The following is a 21,239-nucleotide window of genomic DNA, read 5'->3' as shown; positions in this document are numbered from 1 at the left end:
TCTGCTTTTATTCCTAGTGTATGCCTTGTTCTCCTTTTCTTAATCACTCATCCTACGTTTTTGTCTATTTTATTAGTCCTTTCAAAAAAACCAGCTTACGTTTATTACATCTACTATCTTTTTTCCCCATACCATGAATATCTGTTCTTACCTTATTTCCTTCTACTTTCTCTGTATTTACTCATGTTCACTTTGTAGCTCCTTGAATTGAATTTTTAGCTTTTTATTAGTGCCTTATTTTCTAATGAATGCACGTGAGACCATAGATGTTTTGTTATTGCTCAGCTTTAAGTTTTTGCAATTTTCATTGTGATATCCTTTTTAACCCACAGGTTATTTAGCAGATATAAGAATTACACACATTACTAGGAAGCTGTTAACCTCTGGGTTATTTAGAGGTGTGTTATTTCAGTTTCTTAACACTTGATTTGTTTTTAAGTAACTGTTTATTGTGACTTTTAATACAGTCGAATAATGGTCTGAGAACATGGTCTATATGATCTAGCTGCTTTGTAATTTCTGAGACTTCTTTTATGACTTAATATGTGTTGAATGTTTGCAAAAGCTCCAGGAGCAGAAATATATATTCAAAGTATATACTCTCTATTTGTTGGGTAGGAGAGTCTATCCACTCGCACATACACACACATACGCACGTATCTATTATCAACTTTGTTCACTGTGGTGTTTAAATCTAAAATCTTAAGGATTTCTTACTTGTTCTCTTTATTTCTGAAAGAAGTTCGTTAAAATAAAGCTTTTGCTTTATTATTTTAGATACTTTTATTTTACTTATTTATTTATTCATTCATTCATTTATTATTATTTTTTTTAGGCAAGACAATCCTTGGTTGACCTCACAGATTGCAAGGACCTTGTCAGTTTACAATCCCTTATTTTTTTATTTTTTTATTTTTTACGCCTACAGCACCTGGTCTTCCTAGGTGGTCTCCCATCCAAGTACTAACCAGGCCTGACCCTGCTTAGCTTCCGAGATCAGATGGGATCGGGCACGTTCAGGGTGGCATGGCCGTAGACCATGTTGTTAGTTTCTAACTGTTATAACTTTTTAGGGTTCCTTTTATCACTAGTAGCATCCCTTTTTATATGTATTGTTTTTCACCCTAAACATTTTGTCTAATGAAAGTACAGCTAACACAGGAACACATTTGTTTAAAATTTTTTTTATATGCATCTTTTTCCATCTCTTTATTTTCAGCCTTTCTACATTAATTTATATTAAGTTAGTCTCATAGGCAGCAAGTAATTAAGATTTTAAAAATCTACTCTTGATAGGAAGTATATATTTGTTTCTATTTGTGGTAACAATTGATAAAGTTGGATTTTTTTCTGCTGTTTTACTCTGTTCTCTGGTTACTATGCTGCTTTTTTCCTTCTTTCCTGTCTTCTGCTAGAGAGGTGATGTTTTTCTTCATTCTCTTTTTCATTTCTCCACTGGTTTGGAAACTGAATATTTTATTTCTGTCTCTCAGTGGTTACCCTAACTTTAAATATTCACACTTAAATGACAAAATCTACAGTTAATATCTCTATCCTTCTGAACGAGTTCTTATAATGTTTTACCTGTCTCCTCTATTCCTATCGTTAACTTTTTTTTACTATTAATATTAATTTAGATTGTTTCTTTACTGATTGGCTTACCAATCTCTTTGCTTTTCATTGCTCCTTGCATCCCTCTGCTTCCTCTTGGGTTCTATTTACTTATTAGTGAAGTAGTCTAATAGATTTTTTTTATTAGCAATGGACTGTCAACCTTTGTATTCTTGAAAAATTTTACCTTCAATTTTGACTAAATATTCTGAATGGCCAGTTATTTACCTTGGCACTTTCCGAAAATTATTTCACTGTTTCCTGGCATTAACTGTTGCTGATAAGAAATCACGTATCAGTCTGATATTTGTTCCTTTGTAGATAATCTGTCATTTCTCAGCGGTTGTTAGATTTTTTTTCTTTGTCCTCGGTGTTCTCAGTTTCCCTATGATGTGCCTAGGGATTCATTTCTTTTTCTTTACGATGCTCAGATCTTGTTATGCTTCTTTAACCTGAGGATTTGATGTTTTCTATAAACTCTGGAAAAGTATCAACTATTATATCTTCAAATAGCACTGCCTCTATTTTTTTCCTTCTGGAAGTCCTATTAAATGTATATGGGGTTTCTTATGTCTTTTATTTTCTCTTACATATTTTTATGTTTTATTTTTCCCTCCAATGATCTGGATATAGAGTGCCTGTATAAAAACTTAAAAATTATCTATGAATGTCCTATGTCAGTTGTGAATATATAGCACTATAATGGGAAAAGAAAAGCTTTTGCAAATCATGGCCCCACTAGTAAATATAAAATAACTAATGTTGAAAAATTTCTATACATATATGCCAAATATCTGTAGTCAACAAATTCAGCCAGATAGTTTAGATTGAAAAGAAGCAATTTTTGTCCTCCTATTCCTTGTGAAATGGCTGCAGGGGAAATTTTTTTTTATGTATTTCTACGAACTCTACTCCACTTCCTAGAGATGTAATCAAACCAAAATTCTTGTCAGATTTTAAGTTTTTGGTAACGACACAGATTTGGTAAATAGACCACTCTTGTCATGCAAGCTTTTCAATTGACAAATGCCTAAAGACAAACTGACATCCTAAAAGTGACAATATTTCTAGTAACAGGCTCTTTAAAATTGTGTATCTCACTAACCATTCAGGATGAACATATGAGAAGAATAGGTATCAACAACTTACAGAGATGAGTCAAAATAAATATTTGCCAGGCACTGATAAGTAATTATTGAAAATTAAGATCCCCAAATAAGCAGGTCTACCAGTTCTCTATCTCATCACAAATATATCATTCAAGTCTCTATGTGAAGTTAGCCTTATATTCTCTATAGCAGAGACTTAATATTTTTAAATATGCCACAAATGAAGATTCTTACGATCTTTTCTTCTTCCGATCATGACAACTTTATCTGTCTTTTAGAGGCTTTCTCTCTTGGGGATGACATGCAACACGTTAGTTGTGAGGACTAATTTATGATCACCTACCATATGCTAGCTCAAAAGAGAGCTAGCTAGGTATTGCAGATGCGGAAGATGAATAAAGCATAAGCTGATCCCTTGGGTGGTTCATAATCTAGAGAGCTTATGTAAAATACCCAATTGTGTAGTTACACTTTAAAAGTCATTTTCTTTCCACCTTTCCTTTCCAGAGATAATAAACAGGTACTTCCAGTTGATAATGTGCCCTTTACCTACAGGGTTCCTTCCATTCACTGCTCATCTTCCTGTCCTTGAAATTCTGAGATCCTCTACGATACTGAAGTTTCCTGATCCTTCTACTTTTCTAACCACTTTGCCTCCTTGAGCTTAATAAAATGAAGGCATTCCTCAAGGTTAATTGCTTAATTAAAAAAAAAAAGACAAAATACTTTTTCAAAATTAAGAGTTTACCACCAAGGGAAAATCTAAGGTTATACTTTAGATCAAACGGTAATGATTCCAGATATAAGATCTGAAACTCAAGAAAGAATGGTAAATAGAGATATTAGTAAATATATGGTAAGTAAACAAGGATACAAAAACTATAATAATAAATTAGGGGGAAGGGTGAATATGAGGAATCAGGTTAGAACTACACAATGACCGCATCTTTCAGGAAATACTAACTCATTTTATGAAAACTGCATACTCTTGATGTCAAAAGTGCACAAGAAAACTACCAAAAAGGAAAATTACAGGCCAATTTGTGAATATAAGAGCAAAACTCCTAAATAAAATGTTAGTTAACTGAATCCACCAATAAATTTTAAAAACCTGATTAATATAATCTACCATACTAACAGATTAAAAGAAAAACATCAAGTGGAAAGCTTATCAAATGCGATAAATGTGTTCAATAGATAAATAAAATGCATTTAGTGAAATTCAACCATCAATCGTGATAGGAACAAAGCAAGAAAGAAAAACCAAAAGTAGCAAATCAGGAATAGAAGGAAACATCTTCATTTCGATAAAGGATCACTACAGAGACCATACTTAATGGTGACATGCTCCGGGCTATCTTTCAAAGATTAGAAAGAAGACAAGTAAGCTTTTATCATTGCTTCTACTCAAAACTGTTCCAAAGGTCCCAGGCAGTGTGAAGTAAGAGCATTGAAAGATGTAAGAATTGGAAAGTTAGAAAAAACACTGCCATTATTTCAAGGTGATATTATTGTCTATGTAGAAATCCCAAACTAATCCCAAACTAAGAGATGTATTATCAGAATTAATAAGAGTAAGGTTTCTGAATTCAATATTAATGTAAAAAAATCAAATGCACTTTCTATAAACCAGCAACAATCATTTAGAAAATAAATTTTTAAAGGATACCATACAAACGATATTTTTAAAACTTAAAAAAATTTTAAAAAACATGTAAAGTACCTGGGAATAAATTTAACAAAAATAGGTTAACCTTTATGTTTAAAATTATAAATCTTTCAACAAGAAAGAATTTAGCAGGTAGAAAGATATACCGGGTTCTTAGATAAGAAGACTCAATCATGACAATGTTAAGTCTCCCAAAACTGAACTGCTGATTTAACACAATTCCACTCAAAATCGCTAAGTTTATTTTTTTTTTAGAAACATGATAAGTTGATACTATAATCTATATGGAGGAATAAAGGGCCAAGAAAAGTCTGAAGAAGTGATTTTCACAGAAGTGGAAACGAAATGGCTCATAGAGATATGAAGAAATGCTCAATCTTGCTGGTGGTACTCAAGGGCGAATTAAAACCACAATGAGATACTCCAACGACCCCATCAGATAGGCAAAAATTAAAAAAGAAAAAATGCCAAATTTTAGGGTGTGGAATAACAAGAACTCTCAGATACTGCTGGTTAAAATGAAAATTGGTACAATCATTTTGGGAAACAGTTTGGCATTACCTAGTAATGTTGAACATGTAAAGCTGAACACGTGCCTATTCTACAACCTGCCCATTTCACTGTTGGGTACAAACCCTAGAGCGGCAGTTCTCAAATTTTAGTCTCGGGCCCCCTTTTACACTCTTAAAAATAACTGTGGACCTCAAAGAGCTTTTTTGTTTATATGGGTTATATTTATTGGTAGTCAGAGCAATGACATCATCACATGCTGTATAACCGATGGAAAACACTGTATGCTTGCGAGAGAATGACAAAAAAGGAAAATGATGTTTTAGTGTCATGAAAATAGTTTTGCTCTGTAACACCTTGAAATGGGCTCAAGGAACTATGTACAGTTCCTGGATGAAGTTTGAGAACCACTGCCTTAGAGAAAGTGTAGGCACCAGATATACATAAGAAATGTTCACAGTAGCGCTGTACATAACAGTAAAATCTAAAAATAACCCCAAACCTATCATCTGGTATACTCATTCTGTGAACTACTACAGAGCTGTAAAAAGGAATCAATTACAGTACGGTTATATTTGACAATATGAATGACTCTTGAGGAATAGAAGCAAGTCATGGAATAAATATTCAGCTTTTATTTAAAGTTTATAAAGAGGTAAATTTAGTAAGTGTACTGGAGAGGAACACATCATAGGTGGTAAAACTAATGAAAAGCAAGGGAATGAGTAACACCAACAAATGCAGAACGAGTAGGAACAGGAGGTTCTTTCTATTTCTTTGGCTGATTGTTGAGTACGTGGGTGTTTATTCATGTTTCATACATTTTGTACATATATTTCTAAATTAAAAAATAATAAACCAAGACAAAAAAAATTAAGGGACTAGAGCAAGTTATTGGATGAGAGAAAATTTAACAACAATGGAAGAAACCACAAAGCGGTAAGTTTGAATACATTCGAAAAATTAAAATGATATAAGAAAAGCCCAAACCAATTATAAAGTCATACTAATGAAAAAAAAATTAAACTGCAAATGGACGTAAACATAGGAAGAGTAGTTTATTTTCACTAGTAATCAAATGCAAACTAAAACAAAGAACCATCTGTTAAGAAATGATGACACTATGGCTAAGGCTGGGGTGACATTAACACTTTCATGAGTGCTAGCGCAACTTCTATAAAGGAGAGTTTAGCACACATACGAAATAAAGTGTCTTAAAAACACTATTAAAACTAGTCATTCTACTTTTAGACACAAGTCAAGGAAGTAATCTACTGCACCTAATATTGTATTAACAAAAAATTGAATCTAAATGTCCAAAAAGGGACATTTAAAAGAAAATTGTCTTTTATTTAGAGAACTAAATAGTAAATGGTAATATAAAATGTGGCTTACTTCATAAATATGAGGAAATAAGATCATGTCAGTAAAAAACAATGCAACACAAAATTACATACAAAATGGTCTTTTAACTATGTCTTTTTAAATGTATAGAAAAAAGACCAGAAAAACATCTATTGTTAGCAGAGCTATGTCTGGATGGTGAGCTTATGGGGGATTCTTCAGATGCTTTTGGTATCACCCAAATTCATTTAAGTGTATTCATATACTAGTAAAGTCAGAAAACAAACCTGAAATAATACAGCCCACAAAACTCTCAGTAGCTCTCCAAACGCACTAAAGCGCAAAGGCATCGCTTAGGTGTCTCAGGCTCTCTACACTTCAGTGCCACTGTTCTTAGTCATGTGTGCTTACCCTCCCGAGGCTCCTCAAAGTGGACTTCCTACAGCTTCCTGAACATGCCCCCACACCTTCTCACTTCAGTGCTTTAGCTCACATTATCGGATCCGCCTGGATCACATTCTTCAATTGGACGAGTTCCACCATCTTCCAAAGTCCATGAGAAACACCATTTTATTCTGTGATTTTTTTTTTCTAACTCTGTGCTAACCCAGCCGCCCCAACCATGTGCTTTTTCCTTGTCTTTGACGCTTACAGAAATGACTGTAGCACTTATTACTCTTGAAATAAGTTGCCTCTACTAGATGCTAGTAGTTCAGGAAGGGGCTTTATCCTTCTTCAGCTCTTTCTCTAATATTGACACTCTTCTCCAGAATTAAGCACATACTATTTGAGGAACTGAATAAATTATTGTCACAAGGGATTAGTCTTGCTTTGGCCACAAGGAGGAAGAGAGAACAGGAAATGTTACTCATTTGAGACTCGGGATAAAATTTCTCACAGGAACGAGGAAAAAAAAGGACCATTAATAATGCATGAAACAATAATAGACTTACATTTTATTCTTTTTGCCAGCTACAAATTTATCCATAATTGGTAACTTAATTTCTATGGAAACAAAAATGTGCTTGGAACTCCCAAGAATCTATCTCAAAGAAGTTTTTGGAGCAGAGCCAGCGCTTAAAGTGATATAATTGCAGATAGTATTTTCCTTTAGCAAAAACATCACGATTGCTTAAGTCTGCCTCAGCCTCTTCTGAAAGAAAATATTGTTAATGTGACAATAGAAAAGGTGAAATGAAAGAAAGAGGGAAAGTGGATGTTCTAAACACCTGAGCTAAGTTTTCAAAAGTGAACTTGGAGAACATATAAATCGAAAACCCTTTTAATCACCTTCGTATTCTACGTTTATATGATGCTATATTTTAGGAAACAACTGAAACTTAAAGAGGAGAGAGTCTAAGGTTTTTATTTTTCTTAACCACGCAAGTCTTTAAGTTAATATTTACAATGGCTGTGCAGATAACCCACCCACGTGCATTCGCACATACCCAAGTGTGGATATTTAAAGACAAAACCCTCCCTATACTTAATGCCATACATTGCTCTACTTAGAAACAACGCTTGTCTTTGAGACATATTGTGAGGGCTGTTCCTTGCTAGATTTTGGTGGGGGAGGGAAGCTGGTTAGGATAGCTCTTCAAACGAACTTAGACTAATCTCTGTATGTATATATTTGAGCAATGCTATATTCATCAATGAGTATGTATTGATGAGAACTGTGCTAGGTATACAGAGGTGAGTCTGACCTTGCCCTCAACGTCCACAGGTTGCCTCAGACCTATATATATTCTTCTGGAGGAAATGAACAATAAGCAAACAAATTAACAAGATAATTACAAGTTATGGTTAAGACCTGCAAAGGAGACAAAATAAACTAGGTAGGGAGGCTATTTAATAAATCAGCAAAGGCCTCTCAAGACATTTAAACCGAGATAGAAAAGAAAAGGACCTGGCCATGCATACTACCTGGGCTAGAGCCTTCCAGACAGACAGAAATGGAAAGGTCCCGAGATGAAAACAGACTTTGTTTAAAGAATATAAAAGAGGCAGTGTGGCTGGTCATGCTTTGCAAACTGTGGGTCACGTTTGTGGATTGTGATAACAATTTTGTGGGTCACGGCATCAGGTAGTCAGTCACAGGTTTTCAAAATAAGTATTCTTTAACAAACTTTTGTTTCAGTTTTTTGGTAAGCGTGTGTACTGGATTGCAACATAGTATATGTTTCTTACTGCGGGCAGTGATAAAATCTGTACTAAGTAAAGAAAGTAGGAACAGATGAGGATAGAGGAGGGGTGGGAAAAATCTAGGGCATGCATGGTCTTGTACTGTAGGTCACCATAAAGAATTGGGATTTTTTTTTTTTCTAAAAGGAAGGTACTGAAGGGTTTCAAGCTGGGGAGTGACATGATCTAATTCATCAGGATTGTGCTGCCAAAGATTACTATAGTGAAATTCAGAAGACCTGAGCACCAGCCCTGGCCTAGCTACTAACCCCAGGGATTTCGGGAAAAATCAATGAATGTCTCTAACCTTTCTTCATTTTAAAAATAAGGTTGGAGCAAGATGACCTTTATCTTGTCTACTGCTACATTTCTACGACTATATTTTGATTCCTCGTTTGGGCATAAGTAAAAGACTACTGGGGAGACACCAGCTCATTAGGTCAAGTTCTAGGTTACTTAAAATATAAACTATGTAGCTATAAGAGTCACACTGGTATAGAAAGAAATTTTAGAATTATAGCTGGCTCCAGTAAAGAAATAGTACTAGAAATGAGATTTCTGGGCTGGAAGTGACTCAAGGGCTTTTGCGACTCGTGCAAAGTTAGGGATGTGAAGAAAATTGACAGGGAGAGATGAAAAGATTTCCTGACCATGTTATTTGGAACAGATTTCCTTATTTTGGGTCATCAACCGGCATGTAATCTAGGGAAGTTTAAAGTTGCAGGGAACCTCTGCTTAGCACTAAAGTCAAGCTTAACTCTTTTGACAGTAACCAAAATAATTCTTGAGGCTAAATATTCATTGAGAGCCTAGTGTATGCTAACCCCATGCTAGACAGTTTGATATATGCTTTCTCTTTCAATCCTCCTAATTATTCATATTTCACAGCTATGGAAACATGCTCAGAAAATACAAATAAGCTATTAAGTGGCAGGATCAGGATTAGAATAATATATACCAACAATTATTTTAAAAAAGTTACTGTATAAGAATTAAGTCATCAAATATTGGACAACTCAAGTATCTGTGACATCTGCAACCAGAATGTTCAAGCAATAAATGAATTCTGGACTCAGGTACTTTGCTAGGTACAGTGTAGGATGAAAAGATAAGAGCTTGATTTCCGGTCAAGATGGCAGAGTAAAATATTGTGTCAATTGTAATTGAAAATAATTTTAAAAAAGCTCCAGCACCGGAGGGCCTATTCTGTGGGTAGCATACTGAGTTGTATGATGTGGAATTAGGCAAAATATTCAAGGAATTTGGATTCCCAATTATGTACACGAGAATAATCTTACGGCAATTTCCAGATTTATTTCCGAGATTGCTGCTGGTAAAAGGTTAGCAGAGGAACTGTTCGTTGGAAATTGTCACCAGTGCCATGGACTTAGAAAGTGTCCTCCAAGTTCCCTAAACTCGAGATGTTAGAAACTCACCGATTCCCAACTTACGTTAACCCTCTGGCAAGCAATGGACACATCACCTGTCCACTTGGAGCAGTGTGCATGTCATGTTACGAGAGGAAAATTTTGGAAACGTGCAAGGCATCGTCAATGTGAGAGTCGAAACAGTTCCTAATGCTTCCCACAGAGACACCCACAAACAGTCTAGCAAAGTTGAGGACGTTCATTGCACACCTGCCTTAACACCGAGAACGCGGTACCCACCTGTCACATACTCAGCTTCGAACCTCCGTCGGGTTTCAGAGATGAGCTTGGCTTTATTCTGGAAGGAAGACAAGAGAGGCTTAGACACCAAGTGCACCTTCCTGCTTTCCCTCAGCCCAGCCCACCTGAACCTGGGAGCTCAGCCCCCGGCCTGAGAGGATTCCGGGTCTGGGGAGGGGACCGGCAACGGTGCGGTGCGATCGACTCCTTACCTCCGCCATGGCCGCGGGCGTGGACATGATTGCCGTCGCTGTTACCACTTGCACAGCTGCCAGTCCCAATATCTCATCACGGGCCAGGCTGGCCCTGAGGTAGAGAGGGAAGGGCAGAGGTGGAGGCGGTCGCGTGATGCCGGAAGGCGGGCGGACGCGTTGCTGCGCCGCCCAATCCTATACAGCCGTCTGGGTCTGGAGGCGGGATCAGGCCCTCAACCTGGTTTTCCATTCGCTTCTTGTTCGGCTCCTCCCCTAACGTTCCCTGCACCGCGGGCCCACCCCCACCAGCCGTCGGATCGTAGGCGCTTCCCCCGCGGAACTCCACCCGAGCGATCTCCACCTGTCATCCGCTTTCACAATGTTTTCCGGAGGCTCCGCCTCCTCTGAGCTCAATGCGGCCTCCGGCCCGGCCCTCCCAGGATGCAGCGCGCTGGCGGGAGGTTTGGAGCCTCGGGACACTGCGCCCAGGTGGGCCGTTAGGAAAGTGGCAGCGGCAGGACGCGGGGTCCCGCGCGCCGAGGTAGGGCCAGCGTGTGTTCCTTTACCCAGCCTTCGCAAAGGGACAGCAGGGCTCCAGTTTCTCCCCTGTCCCGTAGTTGGGGGAGAGCGGGAAGGAAGCGGGCGTCCCGAGGCCTATGTCCATCATCCTGTGAAATATCTAGATTTTAACTAATTGACATACTCAGGGATATTTCGCTTGAAACTTCCTTTACCCCTGCAGCATCTTTCCCACTTGGAATGTGAGATACTTAACAAGGAGTATGTCTTTTAAGTGTTTAGACAGAAACAATTATATAAAGTTAAGAGATGTAAAACATCTTACATTATTAAGGTGATTGTTCTCAAAACAGGGGGCAGTTTTGCCTCCCACGGCACATTTGGCAATGTCTGGAGACTTTTTTGTTGTCACATCCTGGCAGCAGCCTGCTACTGGTATCTGGTGGGTAGAAGCCGGGGATACTGCTAAACTCTACAATGCACAGGACAGCCTCACAATTTATCCAGTGCAAAATGTCAAAATTGAGAAAGATCGATTCATAACGTACTGGAAGCGCATTTTCTGGTTGTTGGTTAAAAAGTTGAAATCGTTTTTGCATTCAGTAATATTGCCTTTTAAAAATTGAAAGATACTCAAAACTACAAAGACATTGTAAGGAGAGCAGTCCTTATGCTTCCACCAGCCATAGTCAATCACGATTGACACTTGAGCGCCTTTGGCCTCAGACTTCTTTTTATGTTTACATTTTTATGGAGAAAAAATGGATGATATGTTGTTTAAAAAGTTTTCGGGTGCATTCTTGATAGCTTTTTGCACAGGCATACCTACTTTTATTGTGCTTTGCTTTATTGTGCTTCACAGGTGCTGTGTTGGTTTTTTGTTTTTTTTTTACAAACTGAAGGCAAGACCTGTCACCAACAAAAAGATTACGGCTGGCTTTATTGTGATACTTTATTATGGTGTTCTGGAACTGAACCCGCACTATCTCTGAGGTATGCTTGCATAGCTGGAATCTTCCTCTAAAGTCTCCCTACCCTGATTTCCATCCCCTTCTCTGGAATAAACAGTACTTACGGATGTGGCATGAATCTTTACAGCTTTGTTTTTTTTGGGAGGAGTGGGGGTGGGGGATGGGGTGGGCCGCCTGGGTTTGAATCCTGGCCCTGTCACTTCCTATCTGTAGGCCTCTGAGATGATCCTTAAATGCCATGCCTCAGTTTCCCCATCTATAGGATGAGATCATGGTGCATGTGGCACAAGGATGTCGTGAGGAATAAATGAGTGAGTCCAAGTTCCAACAGTACCTGGTACAGAGAAAGCACTTGAAATATAGCCATTGTAGATGAACAGAAAATATGTAATGTTTTATGTGTTCTGATTTACGTCAATAGTGTACTGCAGTATACGTTTTTCTGCAACTTAATTTTTCTCATTTTGTTTTTGAAATCTAGCCATGATGATATACATAGATCTAATTTATTCCTTTGAACTATGGTATGATATTCCATCTGTATTTATTCATTCCCCTATTGGTGTTCATTGAAGTTTTTACTATTTTTTTTAATATTCCACATTACAGCATAGTGAACATTCTAGAGCAATGTCTTTGTGCATTATTATGTAGGATTATTTCTCTCGATTTATAACTAGAAATGAAATTGCCAGATATATGCATTTTCATTTACTGCCAAATTGCCTTCCACAGTCACCTCTCCCTTTAAGTGCTCATAATTATGTCCTAATCGATGGCTCGGCCTCCAGTCTCACCCCTGTCTGCAACACTGTCACCAGGATCTTTGTAATACAGAAGTATACTCTTATGATGGCTGTTTTTAAAATATTTCACTGGGTCATCATTGCTTAGAGAAAGTAAGAAATCCTTAGTATGACTTAGAAAAACCTCCTTTAGCTTAATCTTTCCTACCTCTCTTAGTGGATCACCATTCCCCTACATTTACCTGCATTTCAGACAACGAGGCATTGTTAGAAAGGGGAAAAAGCAGACACTGATTCTGGGTAGGCCCCAACAAATGACTTCTAGTTATATAGGTAGAAAAAGGTTTTAACAGTGGACCTATTCTATAGCCAAGTTAATTTACTTAGATAACAATGTCCTATGTGTTGAAAAAGGCACATCTATCAGTATTATGCTTGTAAGATTATGTTTAATATTAGGTGAAACTTTTAGTTAGCTATGTCTTAATTCAACCCCTTTTCCAAAGATATTTTGTATTAGTTGTAATCAGCATGGTTTCTTAGAGACTTTTTTAGATTTCATCTGCAGATCATATATAGTGCACTTTTCGGATCATCCTGAACCAGATCTTTAGTAACTTGAGGAGTTATGCAATTCACAGCACCCAAATGAATTTAGTAGCATTTAAAGAGAACATTGTTTATTTGTTTGTGAGGCTGGTGGAGAAGAGCGGATGAGGATGATATCATGTATTATTTTCTGGTGTGCTCACGTCTGTTTTCATTTTATGTATAAAGTATAGTCAACTTTGGTGTCTGGTAATACAAGAACAGGAAAAGCTCAAATTAATTATGTAGCATTTTATAAATACTCTGCTTCCACATCTCCCCTCCACCCCACATCATTGCTGCAACGTGAGGTAAAATTTAACTGGTTTGAGTTACGTGTTTTTTCTGCAGCCACTGTTGTAAGGATATTAAAAAGTCAAATGACTTAATATCCCAGTGTCCTGATAATCAGGGTTTGACTAATCAGGGCTTGTCTATATTGGTTTAAGAGCCTCTAAATTGAGCCTCAGTTTTATTTCCAGATTGTTTCTATTTAAAAAAATAAAATAAAACTACCACTTATTCCATGGGTTTAAAGGTTTATTTTATGAACATATGCTAAGAACATATGTAACACTTAAAACAGATGTTGCATCAGTATAAAATAACATAGATATACATGTATATCTGAATTTAATAAGCCTTGAGATTACAGAAAGTTTGAGGAAAAATTTATCTTCATAAATACAGTAATATATTAATCTAATTTTTAACTGTAAAGTGGCTCATTTAAATAACATTGAAAATATACATGTTTTTGAAATAATATTTAAAAACAAAAAATGACCTTTCATATAACAGTCATTTGTGTTTTTAAATCTATTTGAGTCTAAGTACATGAAAATAAGTTTGCTTTCTGCTTAGAGCTCATGCTAAAAACATGTTGGGTTAGGGTTGAAGCAGGGCCTTGAATACCATGCTATACTTTATAGCGATGGTTGGCAACATTTTACCTCTACATCATGCATATGTCAAATACACAGCATTTAGCATCTTTCTTTCCAAGTAGTCATTGAAGGATCATAGGCCTGTCGAGAAGGGCAATGTGTGTGTGCACGGTTTTAGAATGAAGAGGCAATTACCAGATCAAGTTTGTGTTTCAGAACAACTGAGGCAGCATAAATAAACTGATGTGTTGGAGGCGAGAGAGACTAGAGGAAGAGCAAGCCTGAAGCTTTTATTTTACCTCAGCCTAAGTGAGAGATGAAAGCCTGAACTATGGTCATGGCAATGGGAACAGAGAGCTGGAAGATCAATGTTTCTAAGTTAAGGAGCTAGTTGAAAGCATTAAGGGAGCAGAATGCAAGGGACCAGATTTTCCTAAGTTCTAACTGTCAGGATGCAACATAACATACTGTAAAGGTTAGGAAAGGGAGAGGTTCTACTGACCTTTTAGCAATCAGATTCTCCTTGCTTCTGTCACACTCAGCATTGGTGAACCAGAGCATTGTGTTGATTAAACATTAGTTGTGACATTTAATCTTAAAATAACAAAATCCTATACCAGACAGAAGTTAATTTTGTTTGTTTTTATTATTATTAAGAAATCTGCACAACTTTTTAAGTAGGTAGCAAAAAGCAATGTGTTCTTAGATCTTTGTCTCAGAATATATCATTTTATGCTCTTCCTTTTTCAGAAATCTTCTAAGAAGCCTGACATGTCTCTGGGAAATTTGAAATACAGAAATTATTATTCATACATTTTGATGTAATATAACTAATATGTTTATTTCCTTCAAAGTAAAAGGTTCATAAGTAGAAGCCACACCTTTGATTTACCTAACTTTACTGCGGAAGCTGAATCTACTTTGTGTGTCCTAGATCTTTGACATTAATCGCCTAACAACAAACCAGTAATCCAGTGACTTCTGCTAGTTTGTATTATGATACAATATCTCCAGTTACTTCAGGTGATAGGTTTCATGAAATTCTCAAAAAGCATATCATCAGTTTAATTTTAAAAAATGCCATAGAGGAAAGTATTTATTTCTGCATAACGAATTACTCCCAAATTTAGCAGCTTAAAGCAACAAACATTTATGATCTCAAAATTTCTGAGGATTAAGAATTTGGGAACAGCTTTGCTGGGTGGTTCTGGCTCATGATCTGTCCAAGGGGCCAAGTCATCTACAGGCTTGGCTAGAGCTAGAGGATCTGACCCCAAGAAGGCTCACCCGCATAGCTATTGGCAAGAGGCCTCAGTCCCTCACTGTCTTTTGGCAGGAAGCCACAGTTCCTGGCCATGTGCACATCTCTACACAGCTGCTCGAGGGTCTTAACGATATAGCAGGTGGCTTTCCCCAGTGGAGGTGATTAAAGGAAGAAGTCAACTAGGAAGCCATGGTACTCTATGACCCAGTCAGTCTTTCAAGTCATGCACTGTCATTTCTGCCACATTCTATTGGCTAGAAGTAAGTCATAATGACCAGACCTCACTCAAGGAGATAATTAAATGCCAGTTCTTGATGGAAAGAGTTTCAAAGAATTTGTGAACGTTTTAAGACCACAGGTAATGTGTTTGGAAATAAGATGTGGCATCTCCAATTTGAAAGTAGATGCTGACTAGTCTACTTTTAAGTAAAATTGCCTCCAAATCAAAATCATTTCTTTAAAATGCAACTTACATTAACTTAAACTTATAAATCATGGTTCAGTGAGACTTTTTTTCTAATTGGGCTATTGGTAGGTGTTTATAATCAAAGAACAAAACCTAAGCCTTTAGAGTTTGCTTCTCATTCAGCAGAGGAAAACAATATTATTTACTTGTAAATAACCTGATTTTCATTTATTTCTGAAATAGTTGAATTTCCTGGTGTAATGATCCACAGGTAGGAGAAAAGAGAATATGAGTTAGAATTGTTGATAGTGGAGAGGGACCTTTCAGCATTCACAAACTGTTATGTATGCAACCATTCTTCTGATGTTTCTAAGGTTAGGTACTATATAAACCAGAGCCAGCCATAATGGTGATGATGATGGTGATAATGATGATGATGACGACGATAATGATAGTAGCTAACCTTTATCGAGCACTTTCTGTGTGCCAGGTCCTAGTTCAAGTGAGCTATATTAGTTAATTCCTTGTGAGCTAGATACTGTTACATAGATGTGGATGAGAGGTACAAAGGGGTTCAGTCACTTGCTCTAAGTCATCCGCATAGTAAAAGGCAGACTCAGCATTCACGTGTCTGGCTAAGCCTTCAGCAACTGTTAAAGAGTGACTCAGCAAATACAGCCACCGAATAAAGAGATCAACATCTTTTTCTTGTATGTTCAGTGAGGAGGGTGTTTCTTCGCTCTTTGTCCTACTTTACTAATTCTCTCGTTGCCTTTCTTATAACCAGTGTTCTGAGTAAGGGAATGCATGCCAGGACAGTGTGGTCGTTACAGTGTAGGCTCAGGAATCAGAGGGCCCCTGTTCCAAACCTAGTGGTATTGCAGATTAGTGTTGTCACCTGGGAAAATTTTCTGAGTTTTGTTCAAATAAGGTTTTGTTTAAAAGATGAGGTAATAAAAATTCTTACTTCAAAAGAATAGTAGTAAGCATTAAATGAAATAATGCATGTATTGTACCTGGCATATAATAAGCATAAATAATTGATAGCTATTTCATTCTGTGTTCATTGCAGTAGTATGATATTACTAATCCTCTATTTTTTCTTTGAATAACAATAGCGACTTACTTAGGTTGTAAAACTGCATTGTTCTTTCAAAGTAAGATTTAAGATTTGTTACTCGTACAGAGATTTTTTTCGAGCCGTGTTATAGCATCTCCCGTTTTCCTTTCTGGGTCTTCACTTCGGTCGTAGTCTGACTTAGCTCCTCTTTCTGGGAAGCAGGGAACCTGGGCCTGGGCTCTGGGAGGGGTCTAACTTGAATCACTGTCATTGTAAAGAAAATGGGGGAACCAGGTTGGGTCAGTAGGTTTGAGAGGCAGAAGTGGAACCCTTAAGAAATTCCCTGAGCCAGAAAGAATGTCTGCAGTCACTTTAATAGTGCACCTAATAGCTTTCCATAGTTGCTGTTAACACATTCAGTTATCGTTTGTGATGTGGTCGTTTGCATTCTTTGCAAACTGTTTAAGGGCTATACAGAAATAATACTTGGGATATGTTTTTTAATAGGTGTGACATTAAGATAGCATAAAAAGCGTAAAAATGTTAACCTTATAAAATTTATAGTTACCCATTTAATGATTCTCTTAACAAAAACGTGTTTTCAACTCTCCCTACTTGATGGCAGTTTTCCTCATTTCATTTTTAGGTTTAAAATCATCGAATGGAATCAATTTGCATTCGAAAATTGGACCAACACAAAGACTTGACATTGTGGAATGACCAGCAAACAAGCAATGTCATCTAAAGAACAAGAAAGGCTCCTGTGTTATAATGGGGAAGTCCTTGTTTTTCGATTGTCTAAAGGGAGTTTCTCACATAAAGGGCCTGCAGAGATACCAGTATTACATGTCAGAAGAATGGTATTTGACAGAGGAACAAGAACATTTGTTCAGAAGTCCACTGGATTCTTTAGCATAAAGGAAGAAAACTCTTATTTAAAAATTTTGTGTTGCGACTGTGTGTCGGATTTCAGAACTAGAATGAACCTCCCTTGTATTGTGATACAGTGCAATGAAAAGAATAATGTTTTCAAATATTTTCTACTATTTCTTCACAGTACCAATAAATTTGAAAAGCGTTTGAGTTTTAGACTAGGCCATGAGTTGAAGGATGGCATAAGGGTCTTTAACGGCCCTTTAATTTTATGGAAACATGTCAAAACATTCTTCTATATCTCTTCCCAAACTGACAAAGTTATCACTCTGTCCTTTAACTTTTCTTCTATTGAGTGGGTAGGGGAGATTGGAAATCTAGGTGTGGTTTTATTAGGACAAAAGAAATGTTGTTTATCTGAGGAAGAATGCACCCCAAAGCCTTCAAAATCAGATTACGCATTTTGGAATACCAAGTTTTGTGTATACTCCCTTGAAAGTGAAGAATTAATAAGTGATACATACATTATCCCTCCTGCTTATAGCAGTGTGATAACTTGTGTGCATGTCTGTGCAACTGAGATTGTCAACAGCCAGCTAAGAATGTCTCTGATTGCCCTTACTCGAAAAGACCAGCTGATTTCATTCCAAAATGGCACTCCTAAAAGTGTGTGCCAGCTGCCGTTTGCAGATCCTCGTGCAGTTCAACTTATGGATTCAGGCGGAGACCTCTTTTTCCTTGTATCCTTTAGGTCCAGTGAAGTTTGTGCTGTTTGGGAAAAGAACTTTCAGGTACAGTACTTATAAGTACACTCAGTTGGTATAGTCTTAGACCTATTAAACGTTCCTGCACGTCCTAGGGTTCACCTGGAGGGGTCTCATTAGCCACATGAATTTTTAGTGCTGCACTTATAAGAAAATTACATATATTACATTATTTTTCCTTAAAGTTATCTACTACCTGACAAAGGTTTTGCATTGCCATTTTTGACTTATAAAAAGCTTTTGAGTTGTTTGGAAATATATAACTATAGTTATTATATATTTGTCTTTTAATTTATCTCAATTTTTATTATTGTAATGACTAGGTGTGTATTTTTACTTAGAATATGATTATTAGTGGTTTGACTTCATAAGCCTTAGGAAACTCAAATCAGTTCAACTTTTTAAAAGTTGGTAATTTTCTATTTCAACTTAAAATGAAATCTAGAGGAATTCCTTGAAATATATCATTGTCCCTTAAGAAGACAAATAATTGTTCTCCAGAGACAAGTGGTAACTATTAATTTTTCTAAAAACTATTGCTTAGAGAATTTTGTTATATTTTGAAACTCAGAATTGTCCTTAACAGCAGTTACATTTTATCCACATATACAGTAGTTGTATCTTTTAGTGTAATTTAGTGTAAGGTTCGGAAATTACTTTAAAATGCTGGTATTGAGTGTTCGATAACAGGTTAAAAGTGCAGAAAACAAATAGGAAGTTGGAGGTTTGTAACTGGGTATATCCACCAATAATATTTCTCTGACCCCAATGTTTTGGTAATACTACATCCTCTGGCTTAAGAGATTATATATATATACACACACATATATATATATATATATACACGAGCTGATATTATATACACGTGTATATGTGTGTGTGTGTGTGTGTGTGTGTATAAAATCAGCTCATTCAGTCATGGGATGTCAGTGTTTATAATTCAAGACAAATAATCATTACCTGTCAGAAATGTCTCTTCCAAAAGTAGTTTTTTAGTACATTAGTACATCATACAACTTTTTAAGTTCTTGTGCTACTTTGAAAAAAAGCAGATACTTTGTGTGCTCTATCTATTTTAATTAGAAGCTCAATTAAAATTTCTATCATGTATTATCACTTCGATAGGGAACATTGATAAATATTTTAGAAAGTTTGAGGCATTTTTTTTTAATGTGAATCATTGCTTTGTGTATGGGTGTTTGTGCGTGTGTGTGGAAATGTCAGGTCGAAATTGTATTTTATCAGGCTTTGCCTTGTAAATTACTTTTATATTAATAGGGGTTATAGAACCATATTCAACCTCTCTAACACATAGAGGATTTAAATACTCAAAAGGAAAATACTTTGAAAACTATCTTTTATTTTGAAAGCAATCTTTTAAAAGCACATTGTACTTTTATTTGAAAGTTATTTGGAAGGTAATATTTTCTGTCTTTTTTCTTTTCTTTTCAACAAATGGTTGGGGGAAACATCTGATATAGCCTATAATCCTTATTGGGATCAGGGTAGCGGAAAGAACACACTTAACCTGAGTTTGAATCCCACCTGAGCCAATTACTAGTGTTACCTTATTTGTGAACTCATTTTCCATCTTTATGAAATTGAAATCGTCCTGCCTCTAGGCAGGATGTTATTAAATGAAATGACATTGTAAAGTACTTGGCACATAGGAGAAGCTCAGTATGTGTTAGCTATTATTATATTAGACAAGGGCCAAGGCTGACGTCAGAGACACGAACCTACCCAAGGTCCCTTATTCACCTGGATAAGGAAAAACAACTCCTCTGTGCCTCGTTAATTCTGTGGACTATAGTCCTCTCTCCCTTGAAGTGGGTTGCCTACTTGGACACTGTAGAGCCCTGCCACTAACACATTACCCACACCAGGAGACTATGTCACTCTCTGTAAGTGGGCCTGTAACTGTTGGCCTCCCCGCCTTGAAATTGTGTCCTGGAGTTCTTTATGGTGGACCACCATCCTTTCCACCTGTTACTTACCTGAGTCCCTACTGTCATACCCCTTAAACTACCTCTCCAGGGATTCTGTACTTCTAAACTCTTCTCAAATGCCCTGTAATGAAAGCTCTGGAGTTACACCTTGATATCTGCCAAGTTAAGTGCTTCTAAGTTGCAACAGTAACCTTGACACTCTTGGAGGTTTGCAGCTCCTGCCTCTATCTTGGTGTTCCATTTATACTAACCTAGTTTTAAAAAATTGGGTATAGCTTAGGGTAAGACATTTGATTACTTTTTTAAAAAAAAGAATGAAGGCTAAGAATCTACAAATAAAGAGAGAGGAGAGTAAGGGAAGTAATTGTATTTGAGCGAATACACGTAGTTTAGCAGTTAGACAAAAGTAAATATAGCAGGTTTTACAGTTGAATGGAACATACACTCTCAAGGGAAAAAATATTCTAACTGAGTTCTGAGAGGAATCTACTGTTTGTGGTATTATGTAAGAGGTTTTGAATAATAAAATGACTACATTATTGGAAAATAAAATGATGTCTGTGGTAGCAGTTTTTCCCCAAAATGGAGTTAAAAAACAACACCAGTCTTTCTTTGGGTTAGCTATGGATTTATCCAACTACCCTTTACCTACCTCATTCCATAAAGGAATTAAGGCAGCCTTACAAAGATAGGTTAAATACAAACAAGCATAAATTAGATCAAGTAATGAAAATCAAGGTTAGTGTGTCCTCAGAACAGCCCTCCTGGGTACAATGTTTTATAGGACTTGAAACAGCTGAGTCTAGAGAAATGCTTGAATAGCTTTTCTTAGGCTTTCTCTCTTGAGCAGAAATTGTCGGCAAGTTTTGGCAAGATTCTATGTAGCAGGCATTTTAAAATTGAGATCATTGTCAGATATACCTG

General features: G+C 36.7%; 2 protein-coding genes and 1 non-coding gene across 5 annotated transcripts in view; 1 reads left to right on the top strand and 2 right to left on the bottom strand.

The window, feature by feature from the left end:
- Positions 1–10,468, bottom strand: part of MOSPD2 (motile sperm domain containing 2) — a 46,484-nt gene extending 36,016 nt beyond the window's left edge. For both annotated transcript variants that reach the window (XM_011362963.2, XM_011362962.2), the window contains exons 1-2: positions 10,307–10,468; positions 10,095–10,152 (exon numbers count right to left, since the gene is read on the bottom strand). In XM_011362963.2, the coding sequence (XP_011361265.1) occupies positions 10,095–10,152; positions 10,307–10,333 (85 nt within the window). In that variant the 5' untranslated portion in view covers positions 10,334–10,468. The remainder of the gene's footprint in view (positions 1–10,094; positions 10,153–10,306) is intronic.
- LOC111741777 lies at positions 920–1,038 on the bottom strand. Its single transcript, XR_002781086.1, has one exon. It is a non-coding gene; the product is annotated as a 5S ribosomal RNA (ribosomal RNA).
- A 133-nt stretch (positions 10,469–10,601) lies between the features above and the next one.
- The window catches only part of FANCB (Fanconi anemia complementation group B), a 28,905-nt gene continuing 18,267 nt past the window's right edge, over positions 10,602–21,239 (top strand). Inside the window, exons 1-4 of one of the 2 annotated variants that reach the window (XM_011362959.2) lie at positions 10,602–10,829; positions 11,670–11,800; positions 11,992–12,089; positions 17,376–18,393. In XM_011362959.2, the coding sequence (XP_011361261.1) occupies positions 17,446–18,393 (948 nt within the window). In that variant the 5' untranslated portion in view covers positions 10,602–10,829; positions 11,670–11,800; positions 11,992–12,089; positions 17,376–17,445. The remainder of the gene's footprint in view (positions 10,830–11,669; positions 11,801–11,991; positions 12,090–17,375; positions 18,394–21,239) is intronic. The other variant, XM_011362957.2, reaches the window with a different exon arrangement.

The sequence above is a fragment of the Pteropus vampyrus genome, unplaced genomic scaffold, assembly GCF_000151845.1.
Source record: "Pteropus vampyrus isolate Shadow unplaced genomic scaffold, Pvam_2.0 Scaffold81, whole genome shotgun sequence".
In the NCBI taxonomy this organism is placed as follows: Eukaryota; Metazoa; Chordata; class Mammalia; order Chiroptera; family Pteropodidae; genus Pteropus; species Pteropus vampyrus.
The sequence above is the reverse complement of the archived record's forward strand: the minus strand, read 5'-3'. Positions and strand labels throughout refer to the sequence as shown.